A 19,119-nucleotide genomic window follows, 5' to 3' on the forward strand; every position below is an offset into this window, starting at 1 on the left:
AAACAATTTTTAACATTACTTTTAGGATGGATTTTTTTTATTTTTGCAAGAATAATTATTTTAATGTAAGATTACAAGCATTTAATTTTAGATTTTTTTAATTTTATAATAATTTGATTAAGTAGAAACATGATTCACATTTGACAACTTTGTTGTTTCCGCATTTTATTACAAAAAGAGCACATACAAAAAGATAATGTACAAGCCATGAAACAATTTCAAAACAAAAAAACAAAAAAAGTTTGGGTTTAGCAATGCCACTTTTGAAATCATCATCATTAGTAGTAAGAATAAATAAGGTACAAAAAAATTCCACCACGCGTGAATCTAACACGTATTCGCAATATGTTCTTCCACGTCGCACACACTCGTCACCGTTAATGCGGTATTGCTTTAATATTCATGATAAATAATTCTATTTTCGATAAAATATCCTATATTGAAAAACATTGCGCAGTCACGGCTAGAACAGCAGATTGATCCGATTTATACACACACACAAAAATAGCGGCAGCCCTTTCACTGGCACTCTTCTTTTCGGGCGAGATATTTCCGTGCGTTGTTTGCATTCAAGCAACATAAAGAAAAACGATTTTACGGGAAAAAAAAAAAAATTTGTAAAGTCAATCTCAAGCCATTGAATCAGTGCATTGAAACCTGAGAAAACATGCAGTTGTGCTTTAAAAACCTTCCGTACACTGTCAAAGGAAACTAAGAGGAAGGATGGAAATAAAAACCAAAAAAAACGAAATAAAGTGCCTTTTTTTAATTTTTTTTTTATTTTGTGAGGCACTGTTTTAAGTGTTTAAGGGGGAAAAAAACACAGTAATGTTAATAAGCACAGAGGTGCCAGTGAGAGGGTTCCCTAATCTGAACAGTGCAAAAAAAAAAAAAAAAAAATCGAAATAATAAGAACCAGTCAACTCCATTGCAGTTTGTCCACTAAATATTATGTCACAGCATTGGCAAGTGTTGCATGGGATGGAATGTCAGCGATATCCACAGCACCACTGGAAGATGATAGGGGAGGCTTTAACGGAGAGCAGCAGCAGTAATAATAATATTTTTGTCTTTTTTGTAAATATTTCCTTAGTATTCCCATTCAGCTGCATGCAAAGCACTGGAAACAATGCAGAAGATGAGGTAATCGTTTCTTTTCATAGCAATTTAATGTGTGTGTGTGTCTAAATAAATAAAATGATAAAAAAATTAAATAGCCACTGTATCTACAGTTAGTAATAAATTATGATTGTTAAATACTTAAGGCATCTCAATGGACAACACCCTGTGTAAACTATGAACACTTCGTCATCACAGGCGGAGGCAGTGTCGACACTGGCAGTGCACAAGACGAAAAAAAAATCAACGTAAAAAATTAATCACAATCACAGTGCGTAAAGGGCGTTGTCACGTTTGAATGAGAATTCAGTGTGTCGTTGTTTGTGCACTGTGAGAGAGAGGCTGCCTCCGTCGCACGTCACATTCTACAGCGATACAGCATAGCAACCGGCATAGCAACCACAAGGGAAAGGGAGGGGCGAGTCGCACAAAAAAAAAAAAAAATCACGCACTCAAGTAGGAGCCAATAAAAAGCCTGTGCTTGTTCTTCAGCTCTGAAATAATAAAGGACGCCATCTTTGTAGTTTTAAGCTGCCGGGACCACAAATGCATGCAGTTTTCATTCGGAAAAGCTAACAAGGACAGCGCTAAAGCTTCCCACATACGACTACTACTAATACTAGTATACTCCAACAGTGCATGATAGCGTCCATTTTATTTTTTTTTTGGCTTTGTGATGTAATAAGTTGAAGCATCCCGTAATTCACGGAAGCGTTGTGCTAATGTTGCGCGACAGGGCAAGCACACATGCGGCGTTTGTTTGGCAGCTCGAGTTGCAAAACAGGGCAATGAAGGTGGCCGGAAACTTTCCATGGGAAGCTGAGCTGAGGAATAACAGAAAATAAATATTATAAAATTAAAATACAGTTGATGCTAATCAAATAATTTCACAGGTGAGTTATTTTTAGAATAGTAGCTAACTAGTAGGCAATTTTTCCCATGGAAAGGTTCCAGCTCTTTTTTCAGCAACCTTCTTGCAACATAGTTTGAACTGTGGCGATTCACCGACTCAGCGGCCGGCAGTGTCGATCGACACGAGCGTATTGCAAAACGTTAAAGCTGCACGATAGCTTTAAAAACACGCCACAGATGGCGCTCGGGGGCGCCCCCTACCCCGAAGGAGGCGGTGGCGCGCCACGCGTGCTTGCTGCTACTCTACGATCATAAAAGGTAAACACGGCATTTTTGTGTTCCAGGAAGAAGGAAAAAGAGAAAGAGTCAGAGAGAGAATCGAGAAAGACAGTCAGCTCGCAATGGGACGTTAAGTCATGGCTTTAAGGACATGCTACACGGCTCAGAGGCGCCTACACTACACCATTGGTTCTCAAACTGGAGTCCTCGGGCCCCCGGGTTCCGCGAGCTGTAACGTGGGCATCTGGAAAATAATTCATAATAAGACTTCGATTTATTTCCACTTTACAGGAACTTAATTATAATATTTCGGCTTGACGTTGGAAAAATACGACTTAATTCTCATTAACTTTTTATCTCCTTGAGAAAACATTTTTCTTGTAAAGATGATTATTTTTTCAATAAAAAAAAACAATACAATTTAATTCTCATAATTATTTTTCCCCTAGAGAAAACATTGTAATATTATAACCCCCCTTGAAATTAGGTAACTTTTTAATTCCTATGACAAATTATGTTTAGTATTAAGATTGGGTTACAAAAAAAAATCTCTGTAAAGGATCCCTGGACCCAAAAAGTTTGAGAACCCCTGCACCACACCACCACGGTCACCACGTAAAACCAGCAAGCTACAATGAAACCCTGTGTACACGACTTGTTAGTGTGTGCAGATGTGCTTGTGTTCTATAGAAAGAGAGAAAGGGGGGGGGGGGGGGGGCGAGAAGAGAGATAGAGTTCTCTTGTACTTCTACTCCCTGGCTTGGCTCAGTAAAGCGAGAGTCCAAAAGAAAAAAAAAGTCACATCAAAAGTCAGGAGACATTTGGCAAAAGCACCCGTGGGGGAGGGGTGAGAAGAGGAGGATGGAAGAAAGCAGGAGCGTGGTAGGAAACGGCATGGGGGGGTGAAAAATCTCATCAGCTGTCGGGGTTCAGCTGCGTCTCAATGTCAACTCGACAGATTGGACATTTCCTGCTGGTCGCCAGCCATTGGTCCACGCAGCCTTGGTGGAAGAGATGCATGCAGGGTAACCTCCTGTGGGACACAAGGACGAGGAGCGGAGGGTGTTCACTTACTTTGGCTTACTTTAGTTTTGCCCTGTCAGGTGTAAGAACATACGTGCTGCCCAGTCATCAATTCTAGAGACAGCTGAGGATGCACACATATGTCGCAACCCGAGCCCTGGCTGCCACAACCCCCCCTTAAAAATTCGACTTGGACCCTCCGTTACAAAATACTATCATGTGAAATGATTTTTTTTTCCTGATCTAGAACGGATTAAATTGATTTACATTATTTCTAATGGAAACTATTGCTTTAGTTTTTGTACGATTGTTTGAGCCTAACTTTTTGGAACGGATTCACGCTTGCCAACAATGACAAAACCGATTAGTAATGTATATTTTCGATAATCAGCTTACCTGACGTCCTCGCCGTCTTCCAGCATGGACAAGCAGATGGTGCACTTCTCATCCACGTCCGTCTCTTCTTCTTCCCCACCGAGCTTCAGCTGCAATGGCTTCCTCTGTTTCAGGAGCAGAAGGTTAGACTCCAAAGGGCCTTCCATGAGATGTCCATGTCAATTGTTACCTTTTTATATTTGTGCGGAAAGGTGAAGCGCTCGATGGTGGTCTGCACTGCACCTCGATTAACGCTGCCTAGCCGGTCCTCCAACTGAAGAAGCTCCTTGGATAAAACAATACACGTTTAATTTGTCAACCTTTTATTTATTTATTTATTTATTTATTTTTTTTACCTCGTAGCTCTCCCGCACAGCTGTAGCATGCCTGGAGGGGTTCAAACTCTGCAGTGCCAACAGGTGCAGTTGGGGGTATGGGTAGTTTCTGATTTCATGCACAACCTAGCAAAAAAAAATGTCTAGTTTCTAATCTTTCACAGAATGGTGAAGGCTGGCCAGATAAGCATTAAGTACAAACCACTTGTGCAGAGGACGTGTTCCTGGGAAAGTGATGCATTCGGGGAGAGGCCAGGTAGTGCTGGTAGTGCTGCGGCAGCTGCTGCAGATGGTACTGGTGGTGAGGGAGGCCGGCGTCGACGCTGAGATCCCTGCCAGGCGGACAGACGGTGCCGTTTAGACGTGACAGACGAGAACACGTCGCTTTTAAGACGCTGACTCACCAGTCGGTGCCTTCGGCCAGGTATCTGGGTTGCTGCAGGGCGTGGAGAGGCGGGGAGTACTCGTAAGCCGAGCGGAGACGGTGGGGGTTGAGGGGAACTCGTTCTTGGGTCCTTCTGTGGGCGATTTGTAAATATTAGTCTTGTTTTGTAGTCTATTTTTTTTCTCTCTGCAAATCACCTGGAGTGTGGGAGAATCCGGCGGTGCTGCGCTTCTAGAAGCTGCTGCTGGATGAGGTATTGCTGGTGTAAGGCCTGAGGTAGGAACGGAGGCCCCGACACGTCCTGGAACTGTGGGGCGGCAGGCAGGGCAGCGAGGGGTTGATGGTGCGCGGGGGGGAGGTGGGCGGCCAGGCCCGTCTGAGCGGGCTGGCCGGCGTGTCCTAAAGGGAACTCGGCCGAGATGGGCGCCTGCGGGGCGCCCAGGTGAAAATGTCGGCAGGAGGTAGCATGGCTGTGTTGGTGCCTGGTGAAGTGTGCACCTGCGTGGTCAGAAAAGATCCAATTTTTTTTTTTTTTTTTTTAAACAAACTGTCGAGGCTGAAAGTAGCTCTCTGCAAAAAGTCGCAGGCAATAATCAACTGAGTGTTGAACGATAGGAGAACGGGTAGAAAGGTTAGGAGAGAACAAATGACTTCCAAGTAGCTCACTCCTCTGCCTGCTGTTGTGGAATGAGAAGCGGGAGTCTAATAAGGATGGTTGTCATGGCGACATAAAAAGCAAAAATACTCATCATCATAAAGTGCATTATTGGATTAAATCGAACCCATCATTTCCGGCAATTTATAGTGAGGTCAGATGGTTCCTCATTCATAAATTAGCCCCTTAAATGGTCAACAATAGATATTAATATTCCTCTGAGCAAGTGGAGCAGAAATGTCAGACTTTGTTTTGTTGATTGACTAAAAAGGCAGAACGTTTGCGTAAGGGCATGTAAATATCAAACCGTTTGTCTCCGGGTATTAATATTTGACATATTGCAGTGGTGCCTGCAGTAACAAGGCCTGTTATACTTTCATCCCCGGCTTGGATCTGATTGGCGCCGAGTACCCCCCCCCCCATCCTACGGCGTGTCCTCACTTGACTGACTTCCCGAAAACTCCGCCCACGTACGATTGCAGCAGTCTGACATGTCGAGCCCACCACTCTAAAAGCAGCCCCCCCACATACACACACACCCCCCCCTACTCCCTGCTGCTCCCATCACTGCAACTACACAATCACACCTCCTCTCTCCTCAGCATAATCCCGTCTGCTGTCTGCTGCAGCGCTATCCCATCATGCAACGCTCTCTCGGCCAGTGTGGATGTGTGTCATCACATAAAATTAACTCATATTGACAGTACATGCATGTGAGCAGAATGTAATAAAAAATGCCATATTTAATATTTCTGTGTTAGCATGACAACCACTGGCGGAGTAAGAGGGGGGCTGCAGGGGCATTTCCTCCCCACCACCCTGTGGGGAACATACAATTTTTTTTTTTTTGGTAGCATTTTTTATTTCATTTAACGGACCCCCTGAGATATTCATTGCCCCCCCCCTGCCCAAAGAAAAAAAATCCTATCTCCGCCAGTGGTGGCAATTAAAATTACTGGAACAAAATTATAGTCAATTAAGTCAGAAGTTCCGCAGTAAAATTTGACTGTAATTTCTATTTCTGTTGTTCCCCCATGAGGAATCATGAATAAATCAAATCCGAGTATTAAATTAGACTTTCCACTGTAAAAAAAAAAGACCTATTCCAAGTATGTGCGGCAGCGAGTTGCATCGACTGTCGGGGACAGCTGAGAAATGGCAGCACATAAAGAGTGAGGGGAAATGTCTCAGTGACAGCACAGTGTGGAGGGAGGAGGACGAGGAGGGTGGGGGGGGGGGTAAAAGGGCAGTGTAAAAAGGGGGGGGGGGCGAGCGACATGGAAAAATCAGCAAAAAGCACACTGAAGGTTAGGAAGAAAACTAGAGTCTTTATTGGAAAATATTAGTATAAAAATAGGTGTGGCACTGTGAGATAATAAAAAAAATTATATCGTCATTTGCTCCTGCATAAGCACAATAATACCATGCAAATAAAAGAGGCGGAAGGCAAGGCCCCGACCATGCTTCTCTGGAGGGTTAACACGACAGAAGCAGCATCCAATGAGTAGATGTGTATGCTTTTTACAGCACAGTTCAGTACAGCTGGGACATTTCTACACAAAAAGAGTACATAGGAATATGCTCTTCCATGTGGAGAAAAAGAAAATGAGCATGCATTTTAGGAGCTAGTCATACAACAACATGAGGAAGAAAAAAAAAAGGACATTTTGAGTCTAGTTTTGTTTTCCAAAAGGAGCGCTACAGCAGTGCAGGATACACATCCCTGTAAAATGGATAGCATTGTGACGCAGGCTGAAATACTGGAGAGGGATTGGATGTGCCAATTTAATGTGGGAACTGAAGGGGAATGTACGGGAATGTTGGAGATACACACGCCCACCCAGACACAATGTTGGTTTAACGATAATAAAGCTCAGTTTTGATTGACACTGCCAAATAATTATTAATCTAGCAGGATTTTGTAAGATTTATTTTCACATTGGTGAGAGTATGACAATCATGTCATAAATTACTATTTTTGCTTAATTTTTGGATAAAAGGAGTCACTAAATATAGGTGACATCTAGAGTTTAAACCTGTCTAACTTTGGTATCTAGGCAGAGTTCATAGGGCACAATTATAAGTGCCCCATAAGGCTGATTTGGAAAAAAGGAAAACATTGCAGGTACTGAAATTAAACTATCTAGCGAATGCAGAAATAAATATTTAATTTTTGCTTGGCTACTTGCTACTAGGCAGAGTTGTGAAATTTTTGGTAAATACTCATGCAAGCAGGCAGCAGATTAACGACAATCAATACTTCTGTTTCAATCAAAAGTGAGCATTATTATCTTCGCAGGGCAGATTGCACCCGCTGGAAAAACATCGATCAAACACACTTGACCTTGCTCGATTTAATTTTTTTTTAGAGGGAGGGGCCGAGTGCAATTTTGGAGGATGGCCAGCTCGATCAAGCCCTCTTGACTGTTGGCTGTGATCGAAGCCTCGTTTGGAGAAGGGAGGAGGAAACGGGGAGTGATGTTATTGAAGGGGGGGGGGGGGTGAGTGTCAAAATGTATCCACTTTACAGAGATTTACAGCAGAATGTCATCTACCAACACATAAAATGGAAGAATCACAATGTCTAGTAGCAGTAGAGATAGCATGGGTTACTCACTAAAAATACTTGTGGAAATAAGACTCTATACAAGGTGTTATTCTTTAGTTACTACCCAGGCTTATATGGGCCACACAATATTATGACTTTAATCTTAAAGAAATAAAGCTTTTTCCTCAACTATATTGTAGTCTATCATCATTACACAGACTTTATTCTCCCCAAAAATTCTGATAAATATACAAATTTGTTTTTGCAATACTGTGATTTAATGCAATTTTTTTTTCTAACTCTATTTGAAATTTGTTTTTTTTAATTTTTGTTTTCTAGTCACATTACTTTATTCTACTTTTGCCTTGAATTTTGAAGTTTCAGCTTTTTCTCGACCCATACAATTTTATTCGAAAAAATCTACAATTTTTTGAAAATATTCAAATTTAGTTTTGCCATGACAAAAATAAAAATACCATTTTCTCTCATTGTGACCCATCACAGCTTTGTTCTAATGTGATGTAAATTTAAAAAAAAAATCTTTTAATATCTTGACAATATCAAATCCTATCTTTATTCTCATAATATTCCCTCTTCAATTTTGTAGCATACAGTACACTTATTTGTTTTGATTTTTTTCGTGTGGCCCAAATACTCCTTGGTAAACACAACAGAGGGCATGAGTGAAATTTTCGTTTTGGTGTTTTGCCAATGTTGTCTTCAGATGGAAGAGGAAATGTGGAAGGAGCAAATAGAAAAGAAGGAGTAACAAGATGAAGGATAGGTAGAATATTTTGCCCACCACCACAAGACCAGATAGATGCAGATAGAAAAACAGGCAGAGGCTATACACGGGCAGACAGCAGCAGATGATCGTTAGCTACACAATGGAGAGGAGAGGGGACACAAAGGTCTGAGAAATGCGGAATGTGGAGCCAGCCTCGATACTATGGAACAGGGAAAAAAAGAAAACACAAATAAAAGCACAATGAAATCATCGGTGCCACACTAGTATGCATGTAGTAGTATCAGCAGCAGCGGTAGTAGTAGAAAGATTAGATGACGAAGGCCTTCCATTTTTTTACTTGTCATTCCAAAAAGGATTTTTTTTTTCTCGATTTCCATAAGCTAAAAGGTGTGATTAGACGCCGGCGGTGAACCGATGCACATACGTACGTCACTTGTCATATTGAGTGAGTCGGCTCTGATTATTAAAATATTCACGTCGTAGTGCTGACGTTGATGTATAAATCGTGAGGAGGAAAATCGGGTTGACAGGTGCAGCCATTCGTGGCTTTTATGTGAAAAAGAAAAAAAACAAATGAGTATTTTTGCTTTGTACGACTGCATAGAAATGACGTGCGCTAGTTAGCAACGCGGCTAATGTTAGCGATGCTCGCTCGGTAGCAGGTGTCAGCTGTGTTCATTATTTCAACGTCGAAAATATTTTTCCCCTTTTAAATATTTTAACGAAAGTAAGAAAGGTGCTCGTACCTCTATTTCTAACCGATCCGAAGACGGGGAGAACCAGATATCCGACATGGACTAACACCATCCTGCGTCCTCCTTTGTTGAGCCCAGGCAGACAGATGGTCCATGGAAGTGATCCCCTCCAGTCGCCCCCCTTTGCCTGAACGTGAGGCTCACACGAACACACGCAGACCCCCACCCCGAAAAACAAGCCGTCATCCAATCACGGAACCCAGCAGCCAGCACAGAAGCAAGAACCGGACCACAACAACGCCCCTCTTTGGACTTTTTTTTCATCCGGCTAAACCAATCAGGATACTCCGTATAGTCCTCGGTTAACGACGACGTTCCGTTGTTCGTACGATGGCGACGTAACTCGAATTGATGCCAAACTAGTGGAAATCTCGTCATTACAGGCAATAAATCTTTCTTTGAAAGTGCAAACTACATTTACTATCTTCAGAAATATATTGTTTGAATAATTGTGTAAAGTCGCAAAAAAAATCAAACTTTATTTCATAAAATTTAATTTTAAATTAAACTTTTTTATCGTGGCAAGTTAAAATAAATTCTAAAAACGATGCAACGTCTACTTTATAGTATGCAACAACTTTTCATGAAAGTGCTCGAGGGTATTTTATTTTATTTTTTTAACTAGGAGCCAGGGGCGTGGAGAGGGCAGGGCGAAGGTCCTAAACATCAACTCAGGTCCAGAGGGCAGCCCCAGGCGTCCACCCAAGAGTGGGGTCATCCATAAGAATCCATGCTGAAGATCAAAACCTGAAATTCAAACTGGGGTGTGTAGATTTTTAATAAATCCACTGCAAACCATATCAATTCTATTTCATCACTTGTACAATCTCACACCAAACTCCAGCAACCAGAATGCAGATAGGCCGAAAGTGTGATTGCCATGAGTTATGAGCCCGGGGGGGGGTTGAGGGAACAGATGGGCCCAGGCGAGAAAGAGGGGGTCACTAAACTCTGTCCCATATGTCGTCTTCTTACACTTCCCACCGTCTCTCGCTTCGAGTCTGCAGTTGTGCACACACATATGGATCCCTTTCAGTATTTGAAACTTTTTGGGGATTTTTTTTCTCATTGGGGTCTGCATCATAAAGACCCAGGATTTTCTCCTAATTATTGAAATCAGTGCAGAAATTGCATTAAATACATTTACTGACATGTCTCCAAGGCTCTCACACTGTCCAACTTTTTTTTTTATGTGCTGGAACTAACAACCTGGCCAGCGTAGTCCATATTAGCATACAGCTGAGATCTGAAAAGATGACTAAAGAGGGACTTTGCCTGTATTGCTCCATTCCTTCATTGTCCTCCTTTTAGAGCCCAACTCCACATGCCCTCCTAGCGGCAGGTGTCGTGAGATGAACTCTGACCCCCGCGGGCTACTTTTGTGAGTGAGGTCGTATTGTTGGCCGCGAGACTCTTCTTGTCTAGACTACTAAAAGAAAACAAAGGGCGCCCTCGTCAAGTATTGTACACATTATTCTCACTCTGGCACAAAAGCAGGCCCACATCACACACACACGGTCTTAATATGAAACAAAGGGTCTAAGATCATTTACAACACCCTTTAATGGCTAGAAAAAAAAAAAAAAAAAAAGTAGACTTCCTGATGTTTCCCTTGATTATTCATCGAAATCTCCATAAAATATTTTTCTCCAATCAATAAAACCCCAAATGTGATTGTTAATAAAAGGAGGACACAAGTTTGTCATTAAATAACATTCTATTTATTGTTTTTAAAATAGCCTTTTTTGTTCTACAGACATAAGTTAAAGGAAGATGTGGCAGAAGCGACAAAATATATATAAGTATAAACACTTTGTTAATTTAAAATACTGACACTAAAAACGCAAGAGGAAGGAAAAGCCGAGGCCAAGTACGACGTGAGTGAATGCACTTTCTTTCCCCCACCATTGAGCAATGCCCGAATATTTAGGAGAAAAAACAGGATGAAAAGTGTTAAAAACTGCTATTTGTTTGATATTAGGAAACAAATGCACAGCATTTTAAATAAAATCAACTCATCCTATTGCCCAAAGCATTTGTGATTATGAAAATCAAATTTTCACATATTTGGGGGAAAATTCCAATGAATGCTATGAACACAATTTAAAAGGGATTTAAAAAATCTACTTTGGTTTAAAAATCTTTGCGTAGGATTTTTTTTTTCTCCTCATTTTACCATCCTCACACAACCTTTAGGAAAATAGAAATAAGGAAATATTACTGGCATAAAAATAATAGCAGTGCCGAGGTGACGGATCATACATGTTACACACGTGGTCACACTCGCATTTTTTACTATCAAAAGAGTTTTGTCCGGATAGTAAAAAGAATTTGAAAGGAAAACAGTGTACATTTCAAGGCATTCAGGAGGACATGGAAGATGGATTTTTGTAGTCTCCCTACCAAATCGTTTGGATGAGTAAAAGAGTAAAAAGCCGGACATTGGGGTACGACGACACGACGCGTCTTGATTTTTTGTAACATGTTACGCTTGTACTTGAAGCAGAGCAGCACCAAAATGACAACCAATCGCAAAAGCTTTAAGTCAAATAAGAACCCAGTGGTGAGACTTTCATCCATCAGTCCATCCATTTGACCAGGCATGACCAACGGATGATACAAAACAGAAAAAAAAAATATTAGAATCTGTGCATCGTTCGTTCTTTCCAGATTCAATTTGCGTTCAAAACTTGAAAACAGTTGCTGTAACCAAAACTACACAATTCTTCAGGCCTATTTGAGCCCTTTTTAAAATAATCAACATCTTGTCTCAAATTCTCATCGAAATGTAAATGACGTTAAGTGTTGTGCTAGCCTCGCTAAATTATTCCCAGTTTGTTTTTATTGGCATCTTCTCTGTTGTTGTGCCAAGATAATCTAGCATAGCGTTAGCTAGCATCTGGTGATATGAACATTTCCATTGCAAATTGAAAATGGAAAGAGCAAAAGACAAAACAGCTTTTTTGTTTTTTAGTAACGGAGCTGGCCGGGTGCCATTTTGTGGCCGAGCTCTCCAGCAGCAAAGTTATCGGTTTTCACTGTACAACGCACACACTCAGTTTGGAGGGACGGTATTGCTTTCATTAAAAAAAAAAAGTGATTTAACCTTTACTCAATCCTGCAACTCAAGTGCTGTGTTACCCACATCTACAAACTTTAAAAAAAAATCTCAACAGAATGGCTTTCATACACGATTGTTCAAAAAAAAAACGGATAAAAACAAACTCTGGGAAGGCAAATGTGACCACGAGGAAGAGTAAGGGTATTTTCAGTGTGAGAGGTTTTTCTTTTTTTTTTTCTTCCTTACGGTAAGTGTTTGTGCCCGCTGTTCTCCTCGTCCAGCGTGAGGTCTACCACCTCTGGCGGGGATACCCAATTGGATTGAGGGGAGACGCATGTCCACAGCTGAGGCGGTGGGTGTGTCGTCGTGTTGGGGGCGGCGGACCTCTCGGCCGAATGGTCGTCGGTGCACGAGGATAAGCTCTTGATCACGCCGCCGCAAGGGTGGGCGCATCTTTAACACACAAAAATGTTGACTTGTGGATTAACTTCGGTTTTTTTTTGGGATAATCTCACCCTGCGTGCATTTACCGAGCGTTCTCCTGCACGCCTACAATCTCCACCTCGCTGTCGGACGACGCGATGCTGATCCGGCCTTTGTGTTGCCGCCCGTCCTTGTTGTGCGACGTCTCCGCTTCCGCGTGGCCTGAGACAAAAACAAAACCAGCACAAATCAACACTTTGTGGAGCGCCAAGGGGCAGGGGGGGGGGCTTCATGTCTCGCAGCTGCTTAAGATACAATGATGAGTCGACGTCATAAAAGGCAGCTGGTCAGAAGAAGAATCACGTCGGACAAAACGCTAACTGTGGCTTTAATTGACCCCCCTTCTGTTAAATTATGAAGGCAGAAAGTACCAGAGAAGCAGCAGAGTGAGACGTCTTGCCAAGATGGAACCCAAGGAAGCTTAAAAGTCCAGTTTTTACTGAAGAGGAGCAGCAGGAGGAGAAGGAGGAAAATCAAAGTCTGCCGGGGGGGTTTGCAACTGACCTGCCACGGAGCTCAGAGCTCTTATACACCCGGAGCGAGGCGCCATTTCCTGGCCTCTGAGTGTTTCTAGCTCGCGCTTTATCACACTGGGCCGGACTTTCTCCACTTTCATACTCTCCTGGTTAGAATCAGTGTCTGAAATATCAAAGTGACCCACTACTGGAGGCCCGTCTGCGGAGAAGAGAGAACACTTGATTATTCAAAACATGGCTCGGAGATGAACAGGATTGGCTGATGACGACTAAATGACTCAAGTCGTTGTTTTTTTAAGACCTCATTGAATCATTTTGTTGTTGTCATTTATTTGGCTCCATAAAGTTCTGTGCAAAATGCCTTATAAAATCTAATGGATAACTTTTTTTTATGGAGCGGGACCCAGCAGTGTTTTGACAGCTAGGGTAGGAACAGATGGGTTCTCTCTGAAAGAAAAACTGATAAATGCTGGCTCTTTGTAGCGGCAATTTTACCCTTGACAAAAATTCAGAGTTGAAGTGTTTGCGTGAAATAATCCACCTTTGAGAGAAGCCTTTTGTTGTATGTGATTTGTTTGTATTTATTTCTGTTGAAATAGCAGCCACTCACATAAAAACTACACTGGAATATAATAGATACAAAACACATCCAAATAACCTTTTTCAGATGAAAACCAAAATGGCAGCTGGGTAATAAAGGCCAAACAAAACAAGTCGAGAATATTTGTTCTACCCTGGAAATTGGACGCGGTTAAACGAAGACGCCCTGCTGCTTGGCTGAGAGCCGACAACAAAATGTCCTTAGTGATTTTTCAAATGCTCTAGCGAGAGACAACAAACGTTCTAAAAAGAAAAAAAAAAGTGCAATGCTGATGCGTCACTCAACCGAGGTTAGCGGCGGAGGCGATGCTAAAGCTAGCACGCTGGCATGCTTCCTGGTGGCAACTCTGCATTTGACATTCTACATACTAAATAGAACTTTCATGCAAAACATGTCACACAGTCTTGGGGCGGAAGGGGGTACGTTAAGTCCACAGAAAACACATCCGAGCTATAAATAGGTTTCCTTCATTAATGGCAAAAGGTTGCTTTGAACTGTCGCACTAAGTCACGAGTGTCAGTGATCAAATGATCGCCCAGATTAGATTTAGAGGTTGGTAAACATTGTCATGCTCTGGCCTGTTGCTGGTACAGGAACCATTCGGGCCATGCCGAGAGGAAAAGAAAAAAAAAATACTATGAGAACGAAGAATAAACGCTATACTGATACTACCAATATCACAACTTCATCCTCGTATTGCTATTTTTTTTTTGTAAATAATTTTTTCGAGTGTGGCTCTTCTATACACCCTGTTTCAGTCACAAGTAAACGGTCACTTTTACTTCACTAGCATCGTGTCCCTTTCGGCAACAAAAGAAGCAGCGTAAATCAAAATATTATTTTGAAAAGTCAGCCTTTCGACACTGCAGCTAAGGAGAGCTAATACAGTCTATATACAATATAATCAATATGTATAAGCTTCGAAAAATAAACAGCGGCATTTCTCTCTCCACGAATTCGAGTCACTGCACAAAGCGCAGTGGTAGCGGCGACTGTGACCCGAAAAAAATAATAATGTAAACACTTCTAGTCCAACGATGCAAAAGTATTGTTTCGAAGGCAAAACATCCTGTGAAGTAAAGCTCTGCCACTCCAATGAAGGCCGTCACGGGATGTACACATGCAGAGTGTAAACGTTACTTGAAGTGGGGAAAGGAACACGAGGAGCTGCTGAATGACAAGGCACCATGCTACTCCGCTGCCGCTCCTCCCTGTCCGTGCGAATCAGTCTGTGGCGGCTGAGTTTTCGGAAGAATGACACGATCGAGTGTGAGAGTACAGTTAGAGGAAAAAGGAGGGGAAAGGGGGGTATGAAAAAAAAAAAATAAAACATCCAAAGACAACTGTAGCCCTGACTCGGCAGTCTACGGCGGGATGTCCCATGCAGGTTTGCAAATATTCCCAAGTCTCACAGTGATTCAATGCCAGCATCCGGGCGTCTAGTCCTGGCGTGATATTAATTTCGTGAAATCACAGTTCGAAGTTGCGTCTAAACATTCAAGAGACCGGGATCCGGAACGGCAAGGTTTCCGTTCTGAGTGACGGCTTCAGGTAGGATGTTGTTGTTTCCGGAAGTGGCGGCGGCGTTGTTGCTCGCCCGCGCCAACACGTAGGCGGCCATCGTCTCGGCGGACTCGGACGACGGCAAAAAGGAACTAGCGGGCGAAGGGCGCGCTCCTTGGGGAGGTTGCGGCTGCTGTTGCCCGCCTTCGGGGGCGTCGCTCGAGCGCTTGGATGAGTCGTCCGAGTCGAGGTGCGCGAGCTTTTCCATCCAGACGCGGAAGCGCTCTTCGGTCTGGCGCTGCATGACGGCGAAGCGTGTCATGGCCTCCTCCAACACGCTGCTGATGCCGTTCCTGTCCCAAGAGCCGCTGTCCAGCAGCCCGTGAATGTGGGAGCCCACTCTGGATCTCTCCGACGCACGTCTGAAGCCAGCTTGAAAGACATTGAGGCCAAGGCTTAAGAACATACAGTGGTAGTGGAGTCATGCTTCCTGAGTGGACTTTTTTTTTTGGAACAAAAGAGAGAATGACACTTTTTTTGCGTTCTCGTTTTACGTGCAGATCGGGACGCTTTCATGCTGATGGACTACATCATGCAGTCTGGTTTTAAAGATGTTGGAAAATACTGAAATGGTTGACATCTTCCTACGGATCCCCGATGGTTGGCTTTGGAGGCCCGTTTGGTGGCATATCTGCGCTAAACTGTGAGACTTGAGAGAGCCGGCTAATATTTACAAGCTGAAATTGCAAACATGACGTGAGGTTAGAAGAGGACCAAGCAGCTTGTTGGGATGAGAAAACTCAAAAGGAGGGGGGGGGGGGGAGATAAAGCACACATAAATGATGTCATATATCACATGCCGAGTTCCAAGCACACCCAAGAACCAACGTTGACGTGTAATTGAAGTGAAAAATAGTCATAAGTGACCGTAAAAATCTCAACATGATCTATGAAAATAAAAATCTTCAACAAATACATCCTTTTTGACAGTCCACAGGTAAAAAAAAATGTACTCTGCTCCACAATCAAGCATGAAAAATGCTAGCGGAGTCTGCATAGCCACCACATGTAGCATTAGCAGTTTAGCCGTCGCTAACTACCAGAGCAGCCACCGGACCAAAGCGGCAACCAATCACGTCACCTTTTGAACATCTCGCCGCCAACAGAGTGACTTTAAAACGACTCCATCCATTAACACCTTTCGGCGTGCACTCCAAGGCCAAACAAGGTGTCTGGAGTTCAGATTCATGGTGAGCTCAAGCTGGCAAGCAGAATCTATTTACAGCAAATGGCCCGCTGGCTTAACCACGTCTCGCGTACGGCGTGGGCGACACCTGTGGCTTCCACGAAATGAAGACCCTCCGAGGCACGGACGCAGCATGCAACCGGCGCTCCGACGGAACATTGGACAAATGAATGAGCGCAACCTTGTAAGCGGGGGGGAGACGAGATGACATGATGTGTGTGAGAAAGAACAGGTGACGAAACAAATCAAAAAGGACAATGCTTGGTTTGACACGTCCAAAACGTTTCATGAATCCCGTTTTCACGAGTTATGGGGATATGAGAAATGTTCACAGCATGCACACCACGTCCTTCACTGTACTTTTTATCCGAGATAGACCAAGAATGGGCAAAGTATGGCCTGCTGCTCTTTAATCCAGCCCAGCGGGCATTTACAAGATCAAGAGTCCTGCATTATATTATTAAAACATTTTTCCTAACCTTGTTGAAGTGCGATATAATCTCTGTCGTGGTTTCTAGTGAACTACTGAATTTGAAATAAATGTACATTAACAAATATTAGAATGAAGCTTCTACCAGTTGAAAGCTAAACTGTGGCCCTTGAGGAGAAAAGATTTGCCCACCCCTGAGAAAGGCTCTACGGGTGGGGAGGTGAATTTACCTGGAATATCCGTCTTGATTGTCTTGCTGCCTCCCGAGGTGTCGTCATCGTCGTCGTCAGAGGAGCTGGTGCTGGAGTCGCACGTGAGCTCGCTGTCGCTGGTACTGCTGTCCTGCAGCAGGTTGTATTTCTTCCGCGCCGCCGCCTCGCGCTTCTGCCGCAGCAGGCGCATCCGCTCCTTGTGTTTCTGGCTGCGGTGGCCTTTCACCTTGGCCTGCTTGCCGTTGATCTGCTTCTCCAGCCCGCCTGCTCCGGCTGGCTGACAGCGGTTCTTTTTTGCCGCCATCGCGTTGGGCGGCGCCTCGCTCTCCGAACGCGATCGCCGGGATTTCCTCCCGCTGGGTTGCCGGTCGGCATCCTTGTCGACGTCGGCTTCCATTTTAGTTTCCGTCTCCTCTCTGGTGCCTTCACCCCCCGAGGAGAGCGTGTCAGAGTCTGCCAAGTGGCCGCTGGACGAGGGGGAGAGCATGCACGGGTTGGAGGAGTCACTCTCATAGATGTGACGGGAGGCCGGTTTCTCGCTCCCCGTGGAGGCCTGCTGCGACTCGGGGGAGTCTCTGCGAAGCTCCTTCATCAAACAGGGCATGGAGAGGAGACTCTGCTCACCCTCTGTGTGCAAGGGGCTATCATCCTCCTTTTCCCTTGGGGGGGAACTGGTACTTGTGGTAGTCTCGGTTTTGAGATGTTCATCCTGGACTGACGTGGTGGTTGATTGTGCTTCGTCGAGGCGCTCGGAGGGACACTCTGCATCAACAAATTCTTCTGTCTTCTCCAAATCAGCCATCTTCATGCTAGTTCAATGAAATGCCCTATGGTCCAACAAACGTGGACCAAGGTGCCTCAACAGGCACTCACCTGCGGAGGAAAAAAATCATCAATCTATAACAACAAAATCTAGCATCTAGAAGTGGAAGTAAATTATTGTGCACATGTTCACAAATCACTTGAACAATTTTTATTGTAACTTTCAAGTGTTTTAGCAGAGTAACAGTGTCGGTCACCCGCTGACAAATGGGCGGGCTAGCATATAGCAGCATGCTATTCAACATAACGTACAACTTAAGCAAAAGAAAAAAGTCCCACCATCAAAGGCAAAGGAAACGAGTTTCGCTCATACAATAGTACATCAAACAACAAATCGCGCATTGACTTTGAAATCAAGTTTAATTTTGATATACTCATGAGTCACCTCCATGTCAATCATTCTCGGTGTATATTTGTAAATGCCCGCTAAATGCTCCCAAGCCCACATTAAGCCGGGCGAGCAACCCGAGACGTCTACTTGTGCCAGAATGAATGACTTAGCTAGTTGATGCCTGTGGCTCGCTTGCCAGCTAGTCAACCAAGCAAGCAACAGAGGCTAACGAAGGCTAACGAGGGATCGAAAACTAGAATGTTCCAAAACTGCACACAAACTTGGTAAAAAGCAAAAAGAATGTCACCGGAAAATATTCATTATGCGGAGCCATTGCATAACGTTGCACCTGCGTCCTCAAATGGAAGCGAGTCCGTTCTAAGCGAGATCGTAGACGCAGTCAACTTAGCTCAAGGAAGCTAACTTAGCAGTCAATGCGACAGTTACTTACCACGGTGTTAACGAGCTCCCTTTCCCGGCGTTAGACTCTTCGACATCTTCGTGCTTACGTTTCTTCTATCATCCACGAAACGCCGTTCATTAAATTCTAACAAAATGACAAACCTAGGTGTATATGAATTTAATTTATGGCGCAGTGCGCTCGCCCCTTCGCGAGCGCTCTGATGGTGTAGCATTTAGCCGTTAGCTAAATGTTTATTTTAAAATGTCTGCGTCGGCCTCACAAAGCAAAAACGTCATTTTCCGGCGGCTACTGGGGCGCTAGCGCCCTCAAACGTCCGGAGTTACACACTGCACGCAAATAATTTCATTTCAAAATAAGTATGACCATATGGAATTAACATTGAAGATATAAGATATATAAAGCTGATTATTATTGTGATTCTGATCAATAATTTCTTTCTAAATGGTCGTAATTACA

General features: G+C 43.5%; 2 protein-coding genes across 5 annotated transcripts; both read right to left on the minus strand.

Annotated features, from left to right (window-relative positions):
• Positions 1 to 160: 160 nt before the first annotated feature.
• On the minus strand, positions 161 to 9,401 carry ark2ca (arkadia (RNF111) C-terminal like ring finger ubiquitin ligase 2Ca). The gene is made up of 8 exons (XM_088392534.1): positions 9,066 to 9,401; positions 4,566 to 4,866; positions 4,388 to 4,501; positions 4,186 to 4,315; positions 4,005 to 4,109; positions 3,839 to 3,934; positions 3,670 to 3,773; positions 161 to 3,283 (listed from the first exon to the last, which is right to left on the minus strand). Exons 1-8 carry the CDS (start codon positions 9,124 to 9,126, stop codon positions 3,166 to 3,168), a joined length of 1,029 nt encoding a protein of 342 aa, XP_088248660.1. The 5' UTR covers positions 9,127 to 9,401; the 3' UTR covers positions 161 to 3,165.
• A 1,371-nt stretch (positions 9,402 to 10,772) lies between these two features.
• ark2n (arkadia (rnf111) N-terminal like PKA signaling regulator 2n) lies at positions 10,773 to 18,933 on the minus strand. 4 transcript variants are annotated; one of them, XM_088391838.1, is made up of 5 exons: positions 18,691 to 18,921; positions 17,105 to 17,959; positions 13,123 to 13,293; positions 12,666 to 12,780; positions 10,773 to 12,588 (listed from the first exon to the last, which is right to left on the minus strand). In XM_088391838.1, exons 2-5 carry the CDS (start codon positions 17,892 to 17,894, stop codon positions 12,378 to 12,380), a joined length of 1,287 nt encoding a protein of 428 aa, XP_088247964.1. In that variant the 5' UTR covers positions 17,895 to 17,959; positions 18,691 to 18,921; the 3' UTR covers positions 10,773 to 12,377. The 4 variants fall into 4 exon arrangements, with proteins under 4 accessions (XP_088247964.1, XP_088247965.1, XP_088247968.1 ...); XM_088391839.1 differs by lacking the exon at positions 18,691 to 18,921 and adding an exon at positions 18,547 to 18,645; XM_088391842.1 differs by lacking the exon at positions 13,123 to 13,293 and having other exon boundaries at positions 18,691 to 18,926.
• Between the last annotated feature and the right edge of the window lie 186 nt (positions 18,934 to 19,119).

The sequence above is a fragment of the Syngnathus floridae genome, chromosome 12 (assembly GCF_059516105.1).
Source record: "Syngnathus floridae isolate MCC-2025c chromosome 12, RoL_Sflo_1.0, whole genome shotgun sequence".
Lineage (NCBI taxonomy): Eukaryota > Metazoa > Chordata > Actinopteri > Syngnathiformes > Syngnathidae > Syngnathus > Syngnathus floridae.